Source organism: Calidris pugnax, unplaced genomic scaffold (genome assembly GCF_001431845.1).
Source record: "Calidris pugnax isolate Ruff unplaced genomic scaffold, ASM143184v1 scaffold20, whole genome shotgun sequence".
Taxonomy (NCBI): domain Eukaryota; kingdom Metazoa; phylum Chordata; class Aves; order Charadriiformes; family Scolopacidae; genus Calidris; species Calidris pugnax.
This window is the reverse complement of record NW_015094510.1, coordinates 14,784,601-14,799,455: the sequence shown is the minus strand read 5'-3', so window position 1 is coordinate 14,799,455 and position 14,855 is coordinate 14,784,601. Positions and strand designations below refer to the sequence as shown.

General features: G+C 35.3%; 1 protein-coding gene across 6 annotated transcripts in view; it reads right to left on the bottom strand.

The window, feature by feature from the left end:
* LRCH1 (leucine-rich repeats and calponin homology (CH) domain containing 1) overlaps nt 1-12,283 on the bottom strand; it is a 68,890-nt gene extending 56,607 nt beyond the window's left edge. For all 6 annotated transcript variants that reach the window (XR_001414537.1, XR_001414539.1, XR_001414538.1 and 3 more), the window contains exons 1-5: nt 12,142-12,283; nt 9,145-9,271; nt 2,250-2,355; nt 1,600-1,736; nt 269-396 (exon numbers count right to left, since the gene is read on the bottom strand). Coding sequence is in view for 3 of the 6 variants with exons in the window: in XM_014966040.1 (XP_014821526.1) it covers nt 269-396; nt 1,600-1,736; nt 2,250-2,355; nt 9,145-9,271; nt 12,142-12,164 (521 nt within the window). In the remaining 3 variants the exon portion in view is untranslated. The remainder of the gene's footprint in view (nt 1-268; nt 397-1,599; nt 1,737-2,249; nt 2,356-9,144; nt 9,272-12,141) is intronic.
* Between the last annotated feature and the right edge of the window lie 2,572 nt (nt 12,284-14,855).

Below are 14,855 nucleotides of genomic sequence, written 5' to 3'. Positions count from 1 at the left end.
TTTTCTACATATTCCAGTAGCCTATGAGTAAGAGGTTAGATTTAAATTAAGGTTCACTTCTAAGTTTGCTGCTAACTTTAATCAAAACTGATTGTTAAAAATATTTTGTTCTAAACTCTTACAGGGATTTCACTAGACCAAAAGATATTAAAGTAAAACAAATCTCTGTTCAAAAAAGTACACTGTAAACAGCATCTAAACAAACCAAACTCTGGAAGCTAAAGATATGAACAGAGTTGCATTAAAAAAGTGAGATTTTCATACATACCTCTCTTCCACAGGTTGTGGCAAATGCTGTTGTTCTATGGCATTAAGATACAGTGAATCTGCTGTTTTAATCTGACAGGCCTGTACAGTCAGATATTTGAATATATGCACCTTACCCTTTGTACAAATCTGATAGAGAAGAAAAACAAGTTAGGTTTATAAGTAGAATAAAAGAAATTATTTATTCTAAATGTCACTTAGCATAGAACTTCCTGAAAACCAACTGATATAGTCACAATAGATATCACAAAGGAAAATGGATTTCATTCGCTTCTTTTTAAATTAAGAACTTCTTCAACTACCCAATCAATTTTTTCTGTATACTAGTATAAATACCCTCAGAGAGCAAGACAAAAAACAAGAATGTATTCTACTTAAAATAATTTAAATGAACTTTTCACTCAAAAAGAATTACAATAAAATATATTGTAGGGCCTATTACTAACCATAAATTGAATTTCCAATATTAGTCAATAATGGCATTTAATCAGCATGTCCTTTGTACTCTTAGTCACACTGTTTTCATTAGTGTCCAAGCATCCTTATGATGCATTACACCTCCCTTTTAGAATTTTTTTCTTTAACTGCACACTTCTAGCTCAAGTGCTTGCTGCAACTTGCTCTGTATTTTTTAAGTGTAGTAACAGCATCACCACTGGTTATGAAAAACATTTCTCTGGTGTAATAAAATCTCTCAAGTATTTCAACAGCTGTTGTTTTAGAACAATTGAAGCTTTCAGAGATGTAGTTTGAACCTACTGTCCAGCAAGTCAACAGCAACAAAGTTATCCTTAAACAGTAAGCCCAGGTTCCATTCATTTATCATAATTTCTCAGCATGGCCAACATTTCAGAACAGAAGTTTGATTTTTTTTTTGTGTACTAGAGTCTATAAACTTACACTACAAAGTAAGTTTCACACGGATTACATTCTAGATCATCTCCATATTTTAAAGTTAATAGTAAATGACCACAGAACCTTCTAGAAGAGGGGTCTTTTAAAATAGAGAAAATTTATCCAGGAGGTTTCTTGATTCTCTTTTTCAAAATTGTATACATATTCCAACATTAAGTGTCATATGCAGGTAGGAATAACAAAAATAAAGCAACTAACAGAATGCAAATCTTCTAGACTCATTTTGGTTCAAGCAGTGCATGGACTCATATACACAAGACAGGATATTTTCTATGTCTTATTTATATATCAACAATTAATATCTGTGACGACTGAGGTTCAGAAGCCCGCAATTGCAAAAGGTAACATTTTATAGGCTATAATTTGTTATTGTCCACCCAATATTTAGGCACAATTTAAATTATAGACGTTACTTACTTGTGCTGGTGGAGACTGCAAAGGATTATTCTCAAGCAGTAATACTTGTAACTGCACCATCTTTCTAAAACAAATTGGAATTACAAGCACTTTATTGCAGGAAAAGTCGAACTTTACCAAGGGAAGCTGTACTAGTTCTAAAAGTAACAAAAAAGAGAGAAGTTGTTATATCTGTACTTATTTTTGCCATAAAATAATAAAATATTTCTGAATGAACCATCTGTTGCATTCACAAAAAATACGAATTCAGGCAGGAATACAATCAGCATTTACTCCATTCTAGTCTGGGAAATGAACAGAATGCTATTGTTATACAAGTGACAATAAATTTTAAAATATATACTTAGAATTTTTTTTTTTCTGAAGCTCAGCTGATAGTTCACACACTGCATTCACAGGGAAGCATTTGTGCAACTTAGAAGATGCCTAGAATCATAAAGAGCATTAATTTTTAAAAACTCACACTGTTATTTAGTGAGTACCACCAAATGTTATATTCTGCAAGCTCAAATTGAACAAATTCAAACACAAGGTAATTACTACTTTTTAATGATAGTCACTTACATGATAAAAAATACAGTAAAAATAGTGTCAAAAGAGCTACCATAAAGGTATTCAAAATTTTTTTCTTTTTTTTTTTTTTTTTTTACCTTGGGGTAAAACTTCGAGGTAATTTCTTCTGACATTCAGTTCTTTTAAAGATTTCAGCTGGCCTATCTGCTGTGGCAATGCTGTGATTTCATTACAGCTGACATCCTACAGTGAAAGTAAAAGAAACAATGCACTTTCATCTCCTAAATATTAAATAACACAGATGTGAAATTGTAGCTAATTCGCTATTACAGCTGTAACATTTTATTAGTCCGAAAACATGCAACTGTCTCTGTTCTGTCTACACAGTGCAAAACTAGATACATGAGAAAATGTTTACACATTACTTAAAACCCAGAGCAAATACTTATTTGGAGAACAACTTAATTTTGAAAGTTAATTTAATTTCTACAGAAACATTCAAAACCATCTGCTTAAGATGTTCTATCTTTTTGTTCTTAACTTTTGTTCATATGAAGAACTCAGTAACACGGCTTTGTAAGGAAATATGTTTTGGTGAAGTGTAAAACTGCTGCTGTATGTATATGATTTTCTAAAAACGTTCTTGCTCTTCTAGAAGGAATATTTAAGCAAGGGTATAAAAACAAAAACAACAAAAAAAGCCAAAACAAAAAACCCAAACAAACAGAAAAACCCATCAAAAAAACCCAAAACAAAACAAAAACTAAACCAAAACAAAAACCAGAAAACAAACAAACAAAAAACCCACAAAGCCAAAAAATCCCAAACAAACACACCCAAACCCACATGAAATAAAGAAAGGTCTTACTTAGTATTTTACAGATATTCATCATATTGTTGTAAAAGGTACTCCTTAAGAGCCTAGACTGGTTCTAAGGTAAGCCTGATTTTGACTGCTAAATTAAAATAGTTTTATAATCTTGATAAAACTGGAACCTATCTCCATTTCAGCATTCCTAAAACAGTGTAACTACTGTAAAGCCAAGTTGGAAAGTATAGGGTCTGACTATACTGAGCATAATTTCAAACAAGTTTATATACAGTAGTATTACTGTAATAAATATTATACTTTAATACTCTTGCTAACATGAAACTGATGAATGGGTACTAAAGATCAACTTCTTGGATTAAGCCAGTCTAAAATGAGATAGTTTTCAGACACTAGCTACCAGTTTTGCTGCCAAATGGTCTATACTGGTCTGTGGAATCAAAAGGATATTGAAACCTCTGCTTACATCCTAAGCAACCTGTAAATTTGAGTAATGTTCTGATTATGCTTCCATTTCTGCCTTATAAAAAGGAAACAGTATTTCATAGTATGGGAGCTAAGTGGGGTAATGCCAAATTGTCCTGAATAATGAACGGAATACATTTAGGATGTTCACTGCTACCCTCTTGATTGTTCCAAAATGAATTTATACAGTATCTGGGAGCTCTTAGACAACAAAATTTCTAGTCAGTCAGATTTACAAGTCATCTATTTGACAATAGTTCCTGTAATACTAGTCAAAAGCATCACATTAACTATCTTCGAGCCTAAAAAGTAGTTAACAAAAAATTATAGTAAAAGCCAAATGCGATCTGGCAATGCTGCTCACTGTATCAGACAAGTTTCTTCTCATAACAGAATCTCACTGCTGCCAAAGCTTCCTTCCCTTGTCAAAACAGAGTCAGGAAATCATATTAGCTTTTAGATGAGGAAATTAAAAATCCCAATAAACGAGTACGTCTTTTGCCCAAGTTGCTACAAAGTATTGTTAATTGAAAAGTTCCCAGATCATTTATTTTTAAAGCTTTACTGTCCTATTTTTAATTTACAGACTTTAAACAACTTCATAATTAGATACTCATTTTTTAGAGCACGGAATTTAAATTTAAAGTCACCTTGCAGCAGAGAAACTCTAGACCAAGCGTACTTAGGAACACACATCTGAACAAGTCAGAGACAGAGAATTTTAAAGGAAATGAGTAAAAAAAATAGAAATAAAGAACCTGGCAGTGTGTAGCCTCAAAAACAAAGCCCACCTTTCAAAACATCCTCAATAAGAGTGATCTGTTATGACAGCATGTCAGCATTCACAAGATCTCCAGAGACAGTAGTATCCTTTACCCTACTAAACACTGCAATCCAACTTTTTTTTTTTATTACTTTGATTAGCTGTGGAAAACAAAGACCTGTAATATTATTTCTAGTTAATACTTGTGCTCTTGACTATTATTAGACTTCATGAGTGTGTATGTGACAAAGACAGTGTTTATCTTTCCCATTATTTTGATAGTATTTCTTCCATTACCACTAAAGTCAAATGCTTATCGTTTTCAGGCTAATAAATTTTTAAAGGAATTAGATAACCAGCAGTTTGGAACTTCACTTCATGGATATCTGCAGACAACTGAAGTGAAGTCCAAATACCTACTCAAGTTCCAGGAGCTAGCTTTTGCTGAAGGTCAGACTTTGCATTAATTCTATTTTGTCCTGCCATGACAACACAAACACAACTTCTCAACACTAAACGTGAGGTGCATTTAAATTTAACATTCATTTCTGTAGCACGACGCTCAATGGCGTGAAAACAAATAAAAATCCTTAACATTTTTATTTTGTTTATGGTAAGGTTTAAATGGTCTTAAACCAATAAAATTCAGTGTAATATAAACGTAAAACAAATACAGTATTCTGGCTCCACATTAACGTATTTATCGATACACAGAAGTTTATCCAAACCATCCAAGCAGGTAAACTTCCTCCTTACATCCATTTTAGAAACTTGCAAATCCTGATTGAGCTGTTACTCCTAAAAAGCACACGGATTCTGTCAGAGCTTGTGACATACAAGCTAAAAAAGTTACACAGTGCATGAGCACATGGATAAACAGAAGGCAGGAGCTCCTGGCCCAGATTAGATGAATGAAGTGAAGACCTAAATCCCTGCCCAGCAATTTAAAGGCTTCCAATGTGAGACAGGAGGGTCCCAGAGATGGAGAAAGCGACCCTCTGGAGAAGGCAGAAGTACAATGCTGCCTGGTAAGACGGAGAACAGAATTTTACTGTGTATCTGCAGTTCATGAGTCATCTCTGCCCAATTAATTTTCTTTGATGGAAGATGGCCCAGTTCTGGGCCCCCCAGTTCAAGAAGGACAGGGAACTACTGGAAAGAGTCCAGCGGAGGGCTACAAAGATAATCAAGAGACTGGAGCACCTCTCTTATGAGGAAAGCCTGAGAGACCTGGGTCTGTTTAGTCTGGAGAAGACAAGACAGAGAGGGGATCTCATCAATGCCTATAAATATCTAAAGGGCGGGTGTCAGAAGGATGGGGCCAGACTCTTCTCAGTGGTGCCCGGTGACAAGAGGCAACAGGCACAAACTGGAACACAGGAAATTCCATCTGAACATGCAGAAAATTTCTTTACTTTGAGGGTGACGGAGCACTGAGACAGGCTGCCCAGAGAGGTGCTGGAGTCTCTTTCTCTGGAGATATTCAAAATCCGCCTGGACACGTTCCTGTGCAACCTGCTCTAGGTGAACCTGCTTTGACAGAGGGGTGGACCAGATCACCTCCAAAGGTTCCTTGCAACCGCTGCCATTCTGTGATTCTGTGAAAGTGAGGTTCAGATTATCTTCATACCAGTTTACACTTATCCTCCTGGCTGACACTAGAGATAGGACTGAGCTATGCAGCTGCAAACAAAATTAAGTTTCCCAGTGAAATTTTGCAAATAATTTTAATATATCCTGCAGGGAGAATGATTTATATGTTATTTTGATTCTTGTGAGATAGCTGTCAGATCTACATACCCTAATATTTTAAAGAATGCCTGAAAATTTACTGCATATAATATCTAAGCCATTCTGTGCCACAAGTATGAAATTTATATAAATATATACACATAAAAGAATTAATTTTGGAGGACAAAAGAAAGAAAGTAGTTAGTTGGAAAGATCTGACCTAATTTGCAGCGAGCTATGCTTGTATCATTCAAGAGTTACTATAGGGGTAAAATTTGTTTCAAAAAGTCGGTAACAATCAAAAAAAAAAAATCCATTTGCTTTGTACACACGGATTTTACTCCATGCCACCAGTGAATAAGCTGTAGAACACTTTGAAAACCTGAGGGTGCTTGGCTAAGTCCTAGTAAAACAAGATCCAAATGCACTCAGATGGCATCTGTCACTTCTTGGGACCAATTCCCCGGGCCAGCTCAGCACCAGCACTGTGTATGTCCCAAAACAACAGTGTGCCCTGCCAAAGGGCTGGGTGGTGGTGTCGCTTGAAGGCCACGTGCTGCTCAGGCTGGCATCGCTCTCACACAGCTGAATGTTTTGTGCAACAACTGCAGCATGACTTCATCTTTATTTTTTGATATTTTTTTTAACTTCTTTTAGAACAATGATCACCTTATGATCTAAACTGTATTATACTGTGTATGCCAATACAGATAATGCCTCTCAATCCTACCGTTATTTGCTTCTTCCAATACATCAGAGTTTAGTCATTTCCAGCTAAATACTGCAACTCATTTCACTAGAAATAGACCAAACACTTATGGTGGCACCAAACACAAGTAATCAGGTCATCCGAGCATCACCATGCCCAATTTAACAAAATCTTGTTATTCACTTAACCCTCTCCTTCTAATCACAAAGAACCAGCATCAGACCTTCTCCAGCTTTCATAATTCTTCTAGATACTGAAGTGACACATTACTATAGCCTCTCATTTGAATTATTTTTAGAGCATAAATTGTTGTGTTCTTCATGACAAAGAGTAACACTAATTATACTGTAACTGGAAACCAGTATTCCAGAAGTTAAACATATGTTTTCTTTAAAACAAAACAAACCCCAACAAACAAACCCCACCTCCTTTGAATACAATCTACATTGATAATCAAGCTTTTTATTTTTAACTTTTCAAAATTCTAAAATAAGGATAAGGACTACTGTTAAACTAAGTACAAACTCCTACTACGATATTTAACACTTCCAGCATCAGCAATGCTAGTTCACCTTACTGGGAGGGTTCAAACTTGAAATTGGAAGAGAAATCAGATATGAAAGCACTTCAGCAGCTCTTTACTGAAAATATTAGCACTGACCTCAATTAATACAAATAAAACAGGTTATTTTGACTAGAGAGATTCAGGCCAAGTCCGTAAATTATTTCACTTGAGCCTCTCACCACTAAGCTAGGCTACATTTAAATTAGAAGCAATCAAGAGATAACAGGTTCCAATCTTTATTATCTAACTATTGTTCAGTCATCCTATCCCCTAAATTAGGATGTATTTAATACAGTTCAACTTCAATTATATATAAAAGTGGAACCATAATCTTTTATTGAATCTATTTTAAGCCCAACAGAAACAATGCTGTTTTCCAGTGAAGCACTGGAACAGGTTGCCCAGAGAAGCTGTGGATGCCCCATCCCTGGAAGTGTTCAAGGCCAGGCTGGATGGGGCTTTGAGCAACCTGCTCTAGTGGGAGGTGTCCCTGCCCATGGCAGGGGGGTGGAACTGGATGATCTTTAAGGTCCCTTCCAACCCTAACCAATCTATAATTCTGTGATAATGCTATAGCCTAACACTTTTTTTTTTTTCTGAAGGCTAATTAAATCACAACCATTTTAGTAATCTAATTAAACTGATCAGACACATAAAAAATAAATTAGTTCATAAGATAAATTAATAATGCTCAAACAAAACAAACCTGGTAGTCTTTAGCTCACATATAACTCAAAGGAAAAGTTAACTAACCCCAAACCTCATCAACAGCCAAATCAGTTGTAATAAATAACACAAGCCTCATACTACAGGATGCTGTACAAAAAGAATACTAGAAGGAAAAAAGCCCCACAATTGCCACTTCACTGCACAAATGCAGAACCAGCAGTAGACTGGGGCCTAAGCAAGCTCAGCTCAATTTCTGTAACATAATTCAGTAGAGAAACTACTGTTATAAAAATAATAATATTATAAGCAGACACTTTCAGATACTGAAAAGATGTGGAAGATAAATGCAGTCTATAGAGATATCAGCAGTTGGAAAAAAGTTAAATTATCATTGTTTTACTATGCATATATTAGCAGTGCCAGAATAGTTTATTTGTCAATTTGTATCTTAAGAGGTCAAGGTGAGCAGAAATACCCAGATGACATAACACATACACCACAGAGAATTCAGTCTCAGCTTACAATACACAAAAGAGGAAGATAAAGAGAGAGAAAGGGAAGGATTCTCTTGTATACATTCCACATATTCCACATTCTTGTATATATTCCACATACAAGCTTTAAAAAAAAAAAAAAAACATGTGCAATTAAATTAATTGTATGTTAAGGTACCAAACAATTTTTTTTCCTTTTCAGATTTTCATTTATTAGACAATGGGTTATAGATGATCTAGTGCTTGCAGAAACAGTAGTCATGTGGACAGCTTTGAAAAAAAAACGAATACAATAATTTTGTGTATCTGTTTAGATGGGTGTTCCAGGAAAGGAAGGTTGCATGACAGAAATAGTGAAATAAAATGAAAACAGACTGAGAAGACCACTATCAGGAGTGGAATGCAATGTGGTAAGCAGATCGCAATAACAGGGAGAAAGGCAGCAGAAGGGGAGGGTGCTACTGTAGGAGATAAAGCTTTGCAGAGCCTGAAGCCAGAAGTAGGGACCTGAGACACCAAAACAGGGGGCCAGTGCAGGCAGGGAGTAAAACTGGTAAAGATGGGGAACTTCAAAGCTGAGTTTTGAATGAAGCAAGGGCAGTGATGTTGTGTAGGTCCTGAAGAACATAAAGGAAACTATTATTGTGTTACTACCCAACACGCTTGAGAAGTTCAAAAGTTAATTTTTTAACCTGTATTATAGTATTAGGCATTTGCTCAAATATATTTGCCCAGTGAATTTTACAGTTTCTAGTTAAATACCAAGTCAAAAGAAAAAAAAATATAAAAAAAAGATGAGTAACATACCAGCTCCATTAACTGTTTTAGCTGACCTATCTCTTCTGGAAGGGAACCTAGCTTATTGTTACTTGCAATTAAGACTTTTAGAGGAAGACCACACAGGCAAGCCGGCAAAGAAGATAGCTGATTTCGACTGCAACAAAAAAAACAACAAAAAAATCCACATTAAAAACACCAGGGACACTCTACTGTATGCTCATATAAAGTCCAAAAGTTGTAAAATTACTTCACTTTGATGAGTCAGATTTTATACAGATAAAATTTAAATTTTCCAATGGCAATCATTAAGAAAACACTTGCACATCAAAAATACCTGCATTATTGACTAAACAGTATTGTGGAATATTACCACTCTGCAAAAAAAATGCATTATATCAGTTTAATAATATTGTAACAAGTCTGCTTGTCACCTAGTACAGCTGTTTCCCTTCCTAATGAAAACAAGACAGTCAACCGAGATGGTATTTTACAAGTATTTAAACATTCCTATGGTGTTATATGGCAGTATAGGGGATGTCTTTTGTTCCAACTGAAAGACAAATAAATAAATTACAGATAAAATGGTTATTTTCTCAATTACTTCAAGGCACACTTATAGTTGAAGATTACTTGGTACTTGTTGTTATATGATTCTATGATATTAATCTAGGTAAATACAGCGAAAAATTCTGTGACCATTAATGATTCATTTCTTTCCAAGACTCATATTGAGCCGTTTTATCTCTGAATCTTGCTTTTTCCGAAAATTGATAAAACAATTTAAGTGTCTGATATGTGTAATTTTATTCTTGATATCGTATTTCTGGGGAAAAAAACAATAGGCCAAAATAAGTGAGCAAGATCTTCATGAAGATGAGTTACAGGGAAAGGCAAAATTTGCTCTAGTAACAATTATTCAAGAAGCTAAAACTTAAAGATGACAAATGCCATGACCCTTTGTGATCTCCAGATGATTAAAAATATCAATTTGTTGTGGATTGTGGATAAATTCCCAGAGGAAACTCTAACAGAGTAACATATTAACTACTGTCTTTCCTGCAATATTTGAAGTCTCAAAACATTTCTTCTTGAACTGACAATCCAGTGGTCAGCCACAAAACTGCATATAAAGATGTATATTCGTGCTCCAAACAACAGTATCAGTGTGTTTTACACAGCAAACTACCATCATATATCTGCTACCGAGGCTGGAAGACAGACAGGTATCAAATAAAAAACCCAAGGCTATTAAAAATGAGAAATCCAACTACTAACCAGCAGTAGTCAAAAAAAAAGAATCAACGCTTATTGTGGAGTCAGGATTCTCAATTCTAGCACCTTTAGAGAAGAACAAGACATAACTTATTTTTAAAAGTTACAGTTAGAAATAATTCTGAAAAACTCAAATTGAGAAAGCCTAGAATCTAAAAAAGTTACACTACAGAGCAGATCAAACACCAAAAAATAAATTAAAAAAAAAAAAGTAAAAATAATTTTAAAGTTCTATGGAACACAGAAGCAACCCACTAAGAGATAAGGAACACAGATAACCAGGGCAACTGAGTAATAAATCATCATTAGTGTAAAAGGAATTTCTTTAAATAAAACATGAACAGTATCCACCAAGGCCCAAAGGCTATGTATATCTCTTGGTATCACTTTCTAATTCTGTTTAGCATATGGGCTTTGCTGGTAATGGGCAGAAAAATATTAATCTCAAATCTGTAATATCTTGCTTATCAAGAAGCAAGATGATTAGCTAATCAAGGATATCTTTCCTTCTATAGACTGCTTACTATGTTCAGCTAACTCGGGGAAGGGCACATTTTAAACCGAGGGAGATGACCTTATTTAGTAAAACTTGAAAAATTTCCTTTCGTTTTGATTGTCCAATTTATGTAGTATGTGATATTAACCCTGTAACTATTCTGGGTTTGTCATGATTCATACAAATTCCGTCATTATATTGAGTTTCACTTCACTAGATCACTACATGGAGTTCTAATTGAGCTCATTCCAATTCCTAAATTTTCTAAGATACTTTATGTAAACTTAATAGTTTCACGCAGTCTAAACTTTATAACACTATTTACACTAACAAATACTATTGCAAAATTTCAAGTCCTATTTCTTACGTGTGTGCAGATACTCAGGACATATTATTCTGTTCCGTCTTTTAAAGCCAAAATTAGTGTTCCAACAGTGGCTGGCACTACAGTACGCTAAAAGTACAATAGGGCTTGAGAAACATCCTCAGAATTTACAAAACTGGTGATCAATCATTCATACCTAGAATTCAAAAGCCCAAGAGCCACTTTGACCCCAGCCCAAACTTTATTCTCGCAAAAAACAGATTATTATAGCTTCACTATTATAGTTTTTATGTACTCAACTAGAAAAAAACCTCCACACCTTGTCCCAACTGAGAAGGTGCTGACATTCCCTCTCACAAGCAAATATGCATTCACCTGCACTTTAACTAGTAGCAATTCTCTATACAAATTAGTTTTTACATTTTTCATGGAAAAGAGGCAAAAGTGTCTAATTCTTTGCCCTTTCATCCTAAAAAAGGCAATACCTATACTTCTGCATATAAGAGGATAGTAGTGAAAAAGTATCATGCTTTTCCTCTCCATTCCCCATGAAAAAAAAAAAAACAAAAAACATTAATCTTCTGTCTCTGTCCCTCCAGCTTTTTAACTACAAGAAGTGTGTAGTTTCACAAAATTTATCATCAGAAGGGAACAAAAAGTATCCAACTGTGCCTAGCATTTTGAATTTGCTAGAAGAATAAAGGAAAGAAAGGGATTAATATTACTTGGTATTTCTTTAAATAATTAGTTTTACATTTTGGCCTTTACAACGCCTTCACACAGAGCTGCATCTACAGCCAATGACTTCTTGCATTACAGCTTCCAATAAAATGAAAAATGTAGTCAGTTGTTCCAGAAACATATTAAGTGCAGACAAAAAGAACTTTACACATTTGCAAATAAACAAAAAATGTGGTAAAGTTAAACTTACCTCAAATTTAAGTAAGTTAGCATTTGCAAGTTTACTATGGCATCTGGTATAATTTTAATACAATTGTGGTATAGATTTAGTGTTTCCAGTGACACAAAATGGCACAACTCCGTAGGAACCTCAGTTAATCTATTCTTGGATAAATCTGAGGAGAAAAAGAGAAAGTACATTTTTTTGAACCATCAGAAAGATATACTTTGAGCACCTATGCTTCTTTAGTAAAATAAATTAATAAATGCAATCCTACAGTGAGGCAGCAAATTAAGCCAATGTTTTTATTATGCAAAATAAAACTAGTGCTAACCTTCATAATCTTGATATGGAACAGACTGCATATAAAAGAGCAGCCACTCAATTAAAATTTATTCTGTCTAATAAAAAGTAATTATTTGCAGGACTCAATATGCTGAAGAAATACTTGCAAACCGAACCAAGTCTAGATTCCAAACCTCATATAATACACCAAAAGATCTAGCCAATACACAGCTAGACATCTGCAAATAATGATAGTGTTTAGAGAAAACAAACAACAAGGATTACATCTTTTTTTTTTTCTTTAAAGAAATTAAAAAGTTATTTGGGTTACTCTTCAAACTGACTTGTATTTCCTAGATCTCATCAATAATAAAAGAATGTTACCTATAAAAACAGTGAATTCCGTCAGGAATTAATTTATTCTATGGTACAAGTATATACAAGACAAAAATGATGGATGCAAATCCCCCAAGTAAGTGCTTGTACCAACAGATCAAAGTTTTTGATTTTTGACCAGTTATTACCCTTTCTTTCTCATTGTAACCAGACAGGAAAATCAGCAGGAAGAAACTGAGCTTTGTTCCTTAACTACCTCATTTTTCATACAGTGGTATCGTAATACTGATGTGAACTCAAGTCATAAAATAATGCATGACAGCATTCAACTGAATTAAACACTGTTGCAGAAAAAACATCTCTTATCACCAGAAACCATACAAATGCCACCTACCCATACCACCAGATGGGTAACGTGGCCTGAAGAATGGTCATGTGTTTTAAGTGGAAAGAACAGGAATGTACGTAGGCAAAAAGTGAAATGTCTGATGGGAAGGACAGAAGGAAAAGAAAATTAAAAAAAAGGAACAATGATCTCCTCAATTCTTCCCTGCTGCTATTTTAAGCCTCCTCCCTGATCCTTCCAAACTTATTTTGAAGCTTACTTTCTCAGACTACATAAAGGAAAAAGCAGCCAAAGTATTTCAGATACATTTCCAGCATGCTGATGATCTGACTCCTCTCTTCTGGGCCATAAAGCATTTTTTTGCTTTTATGAACAAACAGGCAGAAGCCTGAAGATCTTTTTAACTTCCTTCGCAGTTCCAGACTCATCAGTTTGCTTCACAGAGGCACAGCTTGAGTTCAAAACTATCGTCAGTAGGAAGGTTTTATCATTTTTATTTTTGTTCCTGTCTCCTGCAATGCGAGTTGCAATTCAGTACGCCATATTCCCCTTGTCAGATTACACTTTGCTTCACTTTGTTGACTCCAACAAAAAGTTGGTTTCGTTATTTCGTCCTCTACCAAGACAGCAGCAATTGCCCGGGAGTGCAATAACTGAGAGCAGCCCTGCTGTCCCAAACAGTCCTATGGTTGAATTGAGCACCTCCAACAAAATTATTCACTTTTAAGTTACTAAACAGCAGCAACGCTTGAGCTGCTCTGCTCTCTCTTACCCAGCTTTGATGGCAGTCAGATGCGGCATTACCTCAACTTCTCTTTTCCTTCACTTCTGCCATCAAATGAAAACATTCCCTGTTTGAGTGAGTATTATTACTGTATCAAAGGGGAAAAAAGCTCTTCAATGTTCCTCTGTTTTAGTGCTTTAATCCTCTACTGTTTTCTGTTTGTCATGAGAGTACTTGTTTACACTGCTTCCCTCTCCTGCTGCCTTCCCAGCTATGTTTCTTATCAGATATTAACAGGACTGCCACGCTGTAACTTAATGAATCATGCAGGGGATTCTTCATATGTTACAACTGGATTTCAAAGAAAACCTTCCCTTTTTTTTTAAATCATACTTTTCTGCAGTGACATTGCCACATACATATTGCTCCTTTGCTCCTTTAAAGAGACAGGAGCAGCAAGATGTGGAAGAGTGAACTGAACTTCAGGCCTGGGCTCGAAGACACCCTGCAGGGCACTGGATGGGACACGGGGAGTGACCTCTTGTCCTTCAGCCCATCGTTCTCAAGTGAAACACGGGTCAAAAAACTGTGAACATAAAAATGTTACTTCTTCTCAAGCTACTAAAGCTGCAGCCTACCACCCTAAACCCCATCTTCACGCCTGTTCTCATTTACCTTCACATCGAACAAAAGGGACTGTTGCCGCAACGTTTGTCTTACCCTTGAAAAATTCCAATACCTCAAAATTAAGTGCAACAGGAGCAGGATCAATCCAGCAGCTATGAGGGACATTGCTATCACACTAAAATGCTTTTTATATTTTTTTATTTTATTTTATTACTATCCTTTGTTCTCAAAGGCTTTAACTCTGTTCATCTGAAGAAGGTCAAAACGAAAAACCCACAGATAACAGACAAACTCCTTCCTGTCATCTCAGGACCATGGGTGATAGGACGCGCTACGCACACAACAGAGGAATTCAAGAATTAACTTATAACAAAGTAAGTCCATTAATTGTTATTGTCTAGTTATCACAGTTTAAGACCTTTTCAA